A 12656-nucleotide genomic window follows, 5' to 3' on the forward strand; every position below is an offset into this window, starting at 1 on the left:
ATTAGATAAACCCTCTGCAGGAAGACCTCCTCCGTAAGGCCATTTTAAGCTGTTTGTCACAAGCTATTTGCCTGTGGATTACCTGTGAAGGAAAGTCCTATGCAATTTCGGTAAAATGCGCCAAAATGATTTGCATAAGACCAGTCCTTCTTGTTGTGAAAGCCAAAAAAATAGCTTGCATTGACCCTTATGAAAGCTAAATTGTTACTTGGGCACACAGGGTGAAAATAGAGTTGGAGATGAAAAACGATACAACATATTTGAGATGAGAACACTGAGGATCAATCGTACAAAATTTGTTTTAGGCCTTGTTCAAATTGACTCGCTGATATTGGCCCGTATGCATAAAAAATATTAAATACTAGCAATATGAAATTAATAAGTATAAACTAGATTTGATATGCACAAAATGTGTACTTTTCATTTTTTTCAAGTAAAAGAATTTACTATTTTGTATGCATAATATGACCCATTATATGAATATCTGATTAGAGCTAAACCTCAGCTGTGCCAGAGATTTTAAATATTTTGACAACTTGCCCGAATACGTCAAATTTAAAGTGGGATTTTAGCGTCTCAAAAGAGTTAACTACATCGGCTTAAGAAATTTAGAGAGTTCAAAAGTTAACATTTTCAATTTTCTGGTGGTTTTTCTGACTGAAAAACATACAATAAGCCCTGTTCCTTTGGAAGGCGGGAAAGTACTACTAGAAGTTTACTAGCGATTTTCACTGGAACGCACTTTCAACGTAAATGATAGTACTAGATTAACCAAAACTTCTACTATTAGCTGCGTTCCTTTGGAAATATTTATCTACTTTTTAGTACTTAAAACTACTTTGATCTACTTTGCTATACTGAAAAAAGTAGTTCGAAGCAGCTTTAAGTACTAAAAAGTAGATAAATATTTCCAAAGGAACGCAGCTATTAGTAGACTTCAACCTCCAATGGAATGTAAAAGAATTTGGTTTAAAAATAAAATTCGTTAACTCAAACTTTGTGTCCAGCTTAAAACAGTTTGAGCACCATAGTAAAAAAAAAAACAAGATGCCATTTTGCTTGTCATTTTTATTTCCCCTATCCATCTGTCAGTGTAAAAACTAGAGCACAAAGAAAAACGAAAAACTTTTTCTCTAGTTTTTCTTCTTGCTGACCGAAATTCATTTCATTCTTGAATCAATTAAAAAATTTATAAATTTATCAAAATTAATATAACAGTTGATATTAATATGTCGGACAGTAATACAGACACCGGAGATACAATTCTCTCAAATAAAACTGAAATTAATAGTAACAACAATAATTCATCATCATCATTATCATCGACCATTTTAACAACAGGAACAGGAGTCACAGCAATAGTTCCTCGCGAATCTCTGGTAAGAAAATTCCAATTTTTTAATAATTATTTGATGATAAAAATATTGCACTTTAGATAACAACTGCCGTAAATTTTTTACAAAATGCTAAAGTTCGTCATTCGACTTTAATACAAAAGCAACAATTCCTTCGGTCCAAAGGTCTGTCACCCGAAGAAATCCAATTAGCCTGTGAACGTGCCGGAATCTTTAATCATGATCCAAATAGTACAGTAATAAATATGGGAATTAGTACGGCTGGAGGAGGTTCGGCAGGCTACATGAATCACCACCACCAACAAATTGTCCAGAGACAAGGATCCACTTTGCAACAAATCAGAGAGGCATTACAATCGATGGCTCTGATAAGTGGATTGGCTTATGCCGTCTATCTCTTTTATAAGGTACACCCGAGGTTTTTACGTAGAATATAAGAAAATAGAAATAATTTATAGAAAAATAATAAACAAAGCAAATTGTTTATCTGACAAAGTGGGTTGACAAAGTTCCAAGAAAACTTTGCTGGTGGATAGATAACGAGCTTTGAGGAGTTATCGGGTTTTTTAATCACATGAGAAAAACATTGCAATTATTGTTTTCTAAGATATTTTTAGATTTGTTATCAACTTATCTTTAAAATAAAAAGAAAGGAAAGGTTTAGACAAATTAACTGAATAACCTAGTTCCTTTTTAGCCTAGGAAAATAGATTTTTTCAAGGAAAAAATTTGTAACAGGCTGGTTTTTGGTATACAGCTTGGTGTAAGGGTGGTTTACAATCTGTGAAAAGTCCTTAAGTTTCCTCTGTCCGCTACTGCCATTATAAGGGGTCAAAGATCACTACATTTTTAATTTTTAAAACGGTAAGTTTTAGACAAAAATTATGTTCTACAAAATTGTAGCTGAGGTTATTTAAAAAAAAGTTTTTTTAAGTTTTTTTGTATCACTATGCCATGTAATTTGATTTAAATAACAAATATACAAATATCAAGAAAAACATTATTATGCGAGTTTGAAGTGATATAATTTCTAAACAGTGAGCGATACAAAAAAAACTTTATATGACAGTTTTTTGTAAAATAACTTCAGCTACAATTTTGTAGAACATAATTTTGACCCCTTATAATGGGAGTAGCGGACAGAGGAAACTTAAGGATTTTTCACAGATTGTAAACCACCCTTACACCAAGCTGTATACCAAAAATCACCTGTTACAAAAATGTTTTCCTTTCTTTGACAATTTTTTGTCTATTACTAGATTATTTGACTAAAGAACAATCAAGACTAGCTGGTTGCAAGTCAGCCGCGAGTAAAAAGCGGGTTCGATTAATACCATACCACCTATGGAGCCTATTTCATAAAATTACACTGGTCAACAAGGTTTTTGTTACAGAAACCAAAATATACTTTTCTATAGGTTTTTTTTTTTGTGTGCTTAACTAAAATCCGAAGTTAGAAAAATTCGATCACATCACATTTTTGAGTAATTTCCGTTGGAAAATCGAAAATGCCGATTTTTACCAGTTTTCGAGGTTATTTCTTAGCGTTTGGTTATTTTTTTTTTTTTAAATACAATTTGTAACGGTTTCTAAATCCGTTTAAAAATGTTTAATATCTTTAATCTTCTTCGAGAAATCTTGAAATCAACGTGTTTGGGATGGTTAGGTTAGGTTATATGGGCTGACAGTTGATTTTGTTACCGTCACACTTAGATCAATGTAGATCCCTTGTGATACAATGAAGTATTGTAACTTCATGAAAAAGTGTTAACCTATGAATGCTATGGTTGTTCGAGCCATTTGGAGGACTTGACAAAGTTCAGTAGGCTATTGCCTGAGAGTTCCGATAGTTCTTCTAATTCATTGAAGAAGTAGTTTCCTAAGAATTTTTTCCTAGTGCGACAGAGTGCTGGGCAGTGACAGAGGAAGTGAACAGTGTTTTCCTGTTCGTCCTCATTGCCGCAGCCTCTGCATAGATCATCTGTACTAAGCCCCATTTTCTTTTTGTGGTATCCTAGTAGGTTACGTGTTTGGGATATCTCATACTTTTAATAGCAAATCTCGAAAAGTTCTTTGCCAATCGCATTTCAATTTTCGTTTACATATCCTGTAAGTTATAACATTGTTTTTAACAAAAAAAAGTTATATTTTTCTGACTATTAAATTTTTAGTACAACTATGTACCTGCTGTATCTCACCGCGATTCACCAACTTCGCCGATATAAAAACTTACGGGATTGCATACAGTTTAATTTTGTTGACCAGTGTTATACATATGTAAGTGTTGTACTTGTACACGCGACGAAATATTTCGTTTGCTGAATCGAAACTTAAGCATTTAAGTTCTACATAAATCCTTATGTAACAATTTACGCACAGGAAAAAGTAGAGAATTAGAGTTTATGTCCAACATAAATTATTTTTAAATATGACTTAAGTAATATGAAACAAATTAAAATAATACTGTTAAATTATTTCATTAAATTAATATGCCTTTTTGCCTTTGGGTACCATTAACTTCCTAAAATACTTTAGATAAGATAAAAGCCTTTACCATTCTGAGATTCCCATTGAACGCGCATATTTTTAAAAAAGTTGGCCACCTACCTTCCTATTGATTTTTTTAAACCACAAGTGTTTAAAATTTTTCATAAATATTTTTATTTTACATTTTGCATCCAAAAACAAATTTCAACATTTTTTTTTAAGAAAAGTTGCAACAGTTATGAAAACATTTTATTTATAGTCCGGTCAAATTAGACTAAAATAAGGGGGTGAGGTTACATTAATTCCCAGCAAGCTGAAAATTGGTAGGATTGTTGGAAACACCATCATATATTACACTTATGACTGTTCTAAAAACAGATAGAAAAAAAGTTCTATCGCAACCAGTTCATAAAATATTGGCTTTTTTTCGTTCAGTGTATTTTAAATTTTATCATCTTGTGTTTTCGTTCACTACAACCACGAATAAATGAATTTTATTTATTTCTTTTTTTTATAATTTTCTTCAATAATTGTATGAGTACATAAATGCTTAAAAAACTGCACAGCTATTGCACATTTTTGTAAAAAAAATTTTGAAATCTGTTTTTTGATGCAAAATGTAAAAAAATTATTTTATGAAAAATTTTAAACACCTGTGGTATAAAATAAATCTATAGAAACCTAGGTGGCCAACTTTCTTAAAAATATTCCCCTTAAACGAGAATCGTTATACCTAAGAAACGGTGGGTCTTAGGAAAAAAAGTGTCATGACACTTTTTATATATAATAATCTGGTCTACAATTCTTGCATTGAAAATTTTTTGATGAGACTTACCGTTTTGCTGAAAATCGTGAAAAACCAGTTTTTGTGACCTTTGACCCCCCGTAAATTTTTTTCCACACCTCGGATCGATGAGGACTTTTTAAATTTAATTTATGATGCTGTTTTCAACAATCCTACCAATTTTCAGCTTGCTGGGAATTAATGTAACCTCGGATGTCTAAATTGACCGGACTATTAGTGAGCAAATTATTGTAGAACATTATAAAAAAAAAGAAATTTATAAAATTCATCCATTCGTGGTTGTGGTGAACGAAAACGTAAGATGATGAAATTTAATATACCCAAAACGAAAAAAAGCTAATATTTTCTAAACTGGTTGCGATAGATACTTTTTCTTTTTGCTTTTAGAACAGTCATTCATAAGTGTAGGTATCAGCTATTTCAGGCTTATCCCTGTGTATTAGGCTATAGAAAATTGAGATACAAACAGTTTAAATTGAGTTTAATTGAATCATTGTAGTTTTGGTTTTTTTTTTAACGGAAAAATGTTATGAAATTCTTTTAACTTCAAAATTGTATGGACTAAATATTGTGTGGAAAATGCAATTGTATAAAAAAAGCTTAAACTCCTTAATGTACCAAAAATTTATCTATAACGGCTTTTCTAATATTCGTTCGAATTCGAAAACGGAAACGAAAATTTAATCCGTACGGATTAAAAACGACTGATTTCCATTCCACTTTTTTGTTGGAGAATATTGTTTTCCGGTGGCAGATTGAAAACACCTATGAATTTTCAAAATGTGTTCGAATACGGAATTCGGAGCAGCTAAAATTTGAGAACGGGAGAAAATAGAATTCGAACGGAAATCAGAACAATGGTGCATACTTAATTTTTAAGGAAAAAATAACTCAATTTAAGCACAATATTGTTTTTCTGTTATATCAATTAATGTTAATTCAATTAATCCGTTAATTATTTGATGGTTTTCGTATTTCTTTTTAATTAAGGAAAAAATTGCTTATGATCATTATCAAAGTCAATTTAAAGATTATCATTTATTAATTGAAAATAGATTTTTTTGGCGTTTGCTTTCAAATTAAAATGTACGACTCGGTCACACTTCCTTGCTCTTTTATTTCAATAGTACATTAATTAACCATTTAAAATGTAAAATTTTAACCATTAAAAATGGCTGGCATTAAAAATAATCCTTCTTGCTATCTCAAAATTAAGTTCAAGTCTGCAAATACCTTCCACAAAAATTCGTGCTTTGAAAGCATATTGCTTAAGATGAATACATAAAGATTTCAAAGTCAAGACTCTTGTCCCTATGTCATTATAACAAATTAAAAAGGCTACATTATAATTGAAGCGTTGAAATAAGTACACTAAATGAATGGCTTTGGTTTTTACCCCTTTAATCGCTGGAAAAATTTTTGAAAATATCACTTAACCCCTTCTTTTTCTTAACGCTTCAATTGCACTTTAACCACCAATAACTTCCAAATGCCCCTCATTAACACAACAAAACTAGTCATTTTTTCTATCATTTTCACCCAAAAATAGCTTTGGACTCTTGATTATAATGCTTGATTATTCTGGTTTCATTTTACTGATATTGTATTTTAAATACATTTAAAACGCAAATAGGCCAACAATAGACACAATACTTTTTTATTAGTTTTTCTACAAGTTACAAGTCTATAATTAAAATTTGCTATAAGTAAATTCACGAATAATTATATTATATTATTTATCCACGTCTGGCAATTGTTTTCCCCTGAACTCATCTGATTTTCTTTTTCTACAGAAATACATAGAACCCTTTCTGTTTGGAAAGAAGAAGAAAAAATCCGTCGAAGAAACCCTCACCGAGTTCGATCAAAAAGTTGAAACTCAAATGCGCGATGTGAATCGTGATTTGAATCAAATCAAAGAGCAGCTTACCCAAAACATCACAACACAAAATTCAACTATTCAGCGTGAATTTAGCAATTTTAAGAGCGATTTGGAGGCTATTAAAGGATTACTATTAAATAGGTACCAAAACACTTAAATCAAATTAAAAAAAAAAAAAATAAACAGCTTTTATTAAAATTTATTTCTCTGTTTTTTTCTTTTAGAAAACAATTTGCTAATCCAATACCAACAGTTCCACCATCGATTCCAGCTTGGCAGCTAACTTCACATCGCTTGAGTCAAAGCGACAATGAGAAGAACGATGATGCCGGCTCGGGATCAGGTTCATCAGAGACTGAAGTTGTCACCAAAAATAGTGATAGCAGTTTAGAGATAATGTAGGCCAGCAGTAGCTTTGTTTTGTTTTTTTTTTTTTTTTCGTTCTTAGATAACAGCGAAGGTTTTTTTTAATTCTTTACATTGTTTGTTTGCCAAATGTGAAATGTTCAAGATTGATATATAAACAAAATGTAAGCCTCCAAAAGGCAAAACAACGATAAGATTAATGAAAATAAGAACTTGAGTAATGAAAGAGCTTTCAGCTGCTTATCATAATAATAATAAACTGCATGTTGTTTGAATAGAATTTTGTTTTGTTCTATTCAAGAAACTCCTTGTCAAAGATTTAAGAATCAAATACATTAGATTTTAGTCAACTTAAGGCGGGGGGTTTTTTAAGTATCACATTTTTTCTAGTTCATAGTATTTTTGAGAGTAAGCTTATCATAATCGAAATCATAAATTTCTTTTGTTTGTAAAAGGGAAATGCTTATTTTATTTTCGATTTGTAAATAAAAAATTTATAAAACGAAATACATAGTTGCATTTGTGTTTTTAATTTATTAGAAATATTATTTAACTTGATTTGGGATTCTGTTTGGATACTGAATGAAAGAATTAAGAATTTCGCTGAACTACGAATTAAACTTAAACAGTAAAACAATCCAGGTTGAACCCTAGTCTAATTTGTTAAAATTTAAACAAGATCGGTATTTGTCTGGCAGTGTATTCCGTTTGCACAATTTATTGATTTAAATTGAAACAATTAAGGGCTAAGGGGTTATACCTAGTTGTAATTTTGAAAAAAATCAAATAATTTCTTTTGCATATTTTGAATGTACATATAAAAATATATAAGAATGTTGTCCGCAAATTTCAAATTGATAGAGCAGTTAGTTTCCGAGAAAATACGTATTTGAGAAGACTTTTTAACTAAGTTTACATGGTTCACAACATTTTTAAACGCGTTTTTCTCGAAACTGTGTTTTCAAAGGCGGTGAGCGAAATTTCTCCGAAACGGCTAGAGTTTTTACACAATTTTTTTAGATACTTTTGTCAGGTAATGAACGAAGCCACTTTAAAGTGTAAATTTTTGTGAAAAAAATTGATTTTTATCTTTGGGAAGCCGCCATTTGGTCAAAAATCACAATTTTGACTATTCCTTCGTTCATTACCTGCATTCGTCTATCCTAGAAATTAATCTTTTGTTTTGTTTTTTTTTTTTTTTAATTTTAGGTGATTTGGATCAGAGATATCTTGCTCACCGCCAGACACCTTTTTTTGGAGGTCGTCTAGGAGATCTACTACAAATATATCGGAACCCAATATTTTTTTAAATAAACAGCGAATTCTTTTAATACATTAACTTTACTATATGTACATTAGGGTGGGTCAAAAAAATCGAAATTCTTTTTTTTTGAATTGGTACTCCGAAAAATCGATTGCTAGACCCCTCTAGAATATACACACCAAATATGAGCTCTTTATATTAATGGGAAGGTCCTCCGCTTTGCAATTTTCCATTTTTACATCAAGCTTCTACTAAAAAAAAATAATTTTTTTATTAATTGACTTTTTAGCAAATTTCTTTTCATATTCTTGTAGGAAATTGAACGCTCTACAAAAAAGGCCTTATACACTTTTTTCGTTTATCTAACCGTTGAATAGATATTTGAGGTAAAAAAATCGAGAAAATCTTTAAAAATTCGTTTTTTGGTCTTAATTTTGTAACAAACTGAAAAATTATAATCATCAAACGCGCAAGACATATTCTTGTTGGAAATTAATTGCTCCACAAAAAAGGTCTTGTTAACTTTTTTCATTAATCTAACCATTCTAAAGATATTCGAGGTCAAAGTTAAAAAAAATTATGAAAACATTTTATATTTTAAAAAATTTTCCAGTTCACTGAAAATTTAATATTTTCAATTTAGCAAGACGTAATCTTGTAGGAGCTTAAACGTTCTACAAAAAATTCCTTGGCATCAAATTGATTGCTTTAACCGTTTAGAAGATATTCGTATCCAAATCGCAATGCATACGGGTCATAAGAAAACTATTGAAATCAGTGAGCATTGGTTTGGATACGAATATCTTCTAAACGGTTAAAGCAATCAATTTCATTCCAAGAAATTTTTTGTAGAACGTTTAAGCCCCTACAAGAATATATCTTGCTAATTTGAAAATTATGAAGTTTCAGTGAATTGGAATTTTTTTTTAAATATAAAAAGTTTTTATATTTTTTTTAACTTTGACCTCTAATATCTTTAGAATGGTTAGATTAATGAAAAAAGTTAACAAGACCTTTTTTGTGGAGCAGTCAATTTCCAACAAGAATATCTCTTGCGCGTTTGATGATTATAATTTTTCAGTTTGTTACAAAATTAAGACCAAGAAACGATTTTTTAAAGATTTTCTCGATTTTTTTACCTCAAATATCTATTCAACGGTTAGATAAACGAAAAAAGTGTATAAGGCTTTTTTTGTAGAGCGTTCAATTTCCTACAAGAATCTGAAAAGAAATTTGCTAAAAAGTCAATTAATAAAAAAAATATTTTTTTTTAGTAGAAGCTTGATGTAAAAATGGAAAATTGCAAAGCGGAGGACCTTCCCATTAATATAAAGAGCTCATATTTGGTGTGTATATTCTAGAGGGGTCTAGCAATCGATTTTTCGGAGTACCAAATCAAAAAAAAAAATTTCGATTTTTTTGACCCACCCTAATGTACATGTATTCTTTATGTTTACATATATAATTAAAGGCCTCTTCACAAAAAATCCATAAAAAAGAGCTTTTTTCGCACTTACAACTAGATATAACCCCCTTAATACAGCAGAATTGGAAAAATTTGAGTACGTTGTTGGACTGGAAGTCGAATAACAACTGGGTTGGTATCGTAAATACAAAGCAAGAGCAATTGTCTTACAGCAATTTGTATGTTTTCTTTTAAAGGTAGAACTATAATTGAATGAAGCGTCGGATGAAACGTAACTGAAGAGCGCTCGCAAACCGCACTCGACGGACGAAAACTTATCAAAAAGTCAAAGAAAACAACAACAAAAACGTAGGATGTGACATTAGCTTCCGACTGCTTCCTCCAATCATAGTTCTGGCTTAAGGGGGGAAATCCCTCTGGACGACACCTTTTTCAATATTTTTTTATGAAAAACTGAAAGCACTTATTGAAATTTGGAAAAAGACAAAAAATTACTGACATTATTAAGTATTGAAAAAAAAAATTTTGAAATGAAAAAATAACAAAATGGCGGCTCTGGAGCCTTTCAAAGTTGACGCCTCTAGTTTACGCCGTGCAATGCACAGGTCCAGGAAATCATCTTAAATCAAAAAGGAAATTTTTTTCCGTTAGATGATATTAGTACGCATTGCATGAACCTAAATTTATTTTTTTTAAATGAAAAATAAAAATTAGAAATCAAAAAAACGAAAAAAACCATGTTTTTTATTACAAAGAAGTAGTTAAAAAAATATTTACTGTACAAATTTTATTCAACTTTTAGGTTCATGTTGTGGCCAATAAGTTAAGGAGTAATTTGCTTCAAATTTCAAGTCGATAGCTTCATTAGTTTTTGAGTTACATTGCACGGCGCGGAAAAAAAACTAGTTTCGAAAAAAATGCGTTTAAAGTTTTCGTTTTCGTACTATGGTAGGTTCGGAGCGCATTGGTTTCGGGACTATCTAGGCACTTTTGAGGCTACATTTAAGGCTAAGACCACTGAAAATAGTTTCTTCGGTTGATAAATAAATTTATTACGCAAAAAAAAAATAATGCAAAAATAAAAAATTCCAGAGGGATTTCCCCCCTTAAGAATAGTGTACTCAACATGCAAAATATTATGGTATGTAATATTTCTAGATTTAACATCTAAGAACTTTGGGCTTTTTCTCTCAGGTGTTCGCACTTACAAACGGTTCACAATGTTGGACAAAGTACAAAACAAATGAGATTAAATTGACAGCAGCTGAGATGAAGATGACATGACATGACAGCAGCAGCAATAACAAAGCTTGATCGAATCCGAGAGCATTCACGTAAAAAATTCCGTCTTGGATAAAATACAGCACGATCGACAAACCTGGTACTGTCATTTACAAAGAAGAAAACCTGAGAACCGGGAGGCTTGCTGACGTTTTCTGAAGTCAACCCGGAGCCCGAGCACACTACATGTGGAGCCATAATGTGAAGCAGTTAAGTGGGAGAGTTGTGATCTCTTCCGTAATCTTTTTTGTCGTCGATAATGAAGATGTTTTTTTTTCACTCTCGTTTGCCACCAAGATGGCTATTATTCTGTTTAGCCCTTTTTTGCAGGAGATTTGATGATAGTCAGTAAAGATAAAGGTCAACGAAGGGTATTTAGTGTGCTTTAGGTCAAATAAAGGATGTTTTTATTCGCTTTGCGACGTTTCGAACATAATAATGCTTGAGAAAATGGTTTTTCAAATTCTGCAAAAAAATAAAAAAACGTGCGCTTTTGAACATTTTATTTAGCAGAATTATGAATTACCGGAATAATTCCCAGAGATATTTGTATCCACGATAGACCCTCATATCAATATTAAAAGTATTCTAAACTATTGTGCAATCTGAGAATATCTTCAAATAAGATGTAACAGGTGCGACGTTAAAAAGGCAAGCTCGTTACAGCACAATAGTTAGAATACTTTTAATATTAAAAACAATGAAACAAATGAATATATTAAGTGTTAATGTATTAAAATGCTTAATTTAGTGCATACTTAAATAATTAAGAACGAAAAACATACAAAAATCTGCCAAAACCTTACCATGGAATTACCCATATATATAACTTGTGCCTATATTTTGGTTATACATTTATGTAATATGAACATACACTATGAGTCACTTTAATAGCAACACTTAAATAACTGAACTTAGGTGCGAATCGAATCTGTGACCCACGTGAACAGCAGAATTTAGCCATTAATTATAAAATTGAATATCTGCTATGAAACCTATTGCTCCAGATTCAACTAAGAACATTATCCCCAAAGCCTAACTTTCGGCAGCCGATAAAAGTGCTTAACGATTAAGCACATAACTTTTCCTAGAAAGGAAGCAGTCTCTTTTCATTTTTGTAGATTAATTATTTTATTTATTTATTTCGGATTTTTAACAAGATTTATCTTAATATTCTACTTTAAAACGTGTTTTTTGTTTTTTTTTTTCATTATTTTGAAAAATTATTCTCAATTTAAAATTCAATATTTCTATATCACTATTTTATTTTTTATTCATTCTCTAATTAGCATTAATTATTTTTTTGTTTTTTTTTGTTTTATTTTATATTAAAAAAAGTTTTCATTTGCCTTAAAATTTGTCAAATCTTACATTATGTAGTTATATTTAAATGTGTGTATATTTTATTTTTTCTTGTTTCAATAAACTGCATTAATTTGTTAAAATTTTTTGTTTAATTGATTACACTATATTTTGAATATGTTGCTAAAAGAAAATAATAACAACTTCTGTTTTTATTTTTTATATACAGGGTGTCCCAAAAGTAATGGATCAAACGAAATATGCTGATAGGCCAACTTTAGGGCTCTCAGAATTTGGTAACTTGTTCATCCCAAATCCTTACGGTTTTCGATTTAATGCAGTTTTTGTGAAATTTCGAAAAATCCCGACTTTGCAACAGTATTTTGCTTCCTCCGCTCATAATTGAATTTTGTTTTTTACAATTCTTTCACTAAAACATTGCCAAATAATAAAAAATAATTAATTAATCAAAATATTTTTTATTTCAT

General features: G+C 30.5%; 1 protein-coding gene across 1 annotated transcript; it reads left to right on the plus strand.

Annotated features, from left to right (window-relative positions):
• The first annotated feature begins 1098 nt into the window (after window positions 1-1098).
• Window positions 1099-7372, plus strand: LOC129920218 (peroxisomal membrane protein PEX14). The gene is made up of 4 exons (XM_056001469.1): window positions 1099-1379; window positions 1436-1762; window positions 6441-6670; window positions 6754-7372. Exons 1-4 carry the CDS (start codon window positions 1230-1232, stop codon window positions 6929-6931), a joined length of 885 nt encoding a protein of 294 aa, XP_055857444.1. The 5' UTR covers window positions 1099-1229; the 3' UTR covers window positions 6932-7372.
• Window positions 7373-12656: the final 5284 nt, after the last annotated feature.

This window comes from Episyrphus balteatus, chromosome 4, assembly GCF_945859705.1.
Source record: "Episyrphus balteatus chromosome 4, idEpiBalt1.1, whole genome shotgun sequence".
Taxonomy (NCBI): Eukaryota; Metazoa; Arthropoda; class Insecta; order Diptera; family Syrphidae; genus Episyrphus; species Episyrphus balteatus.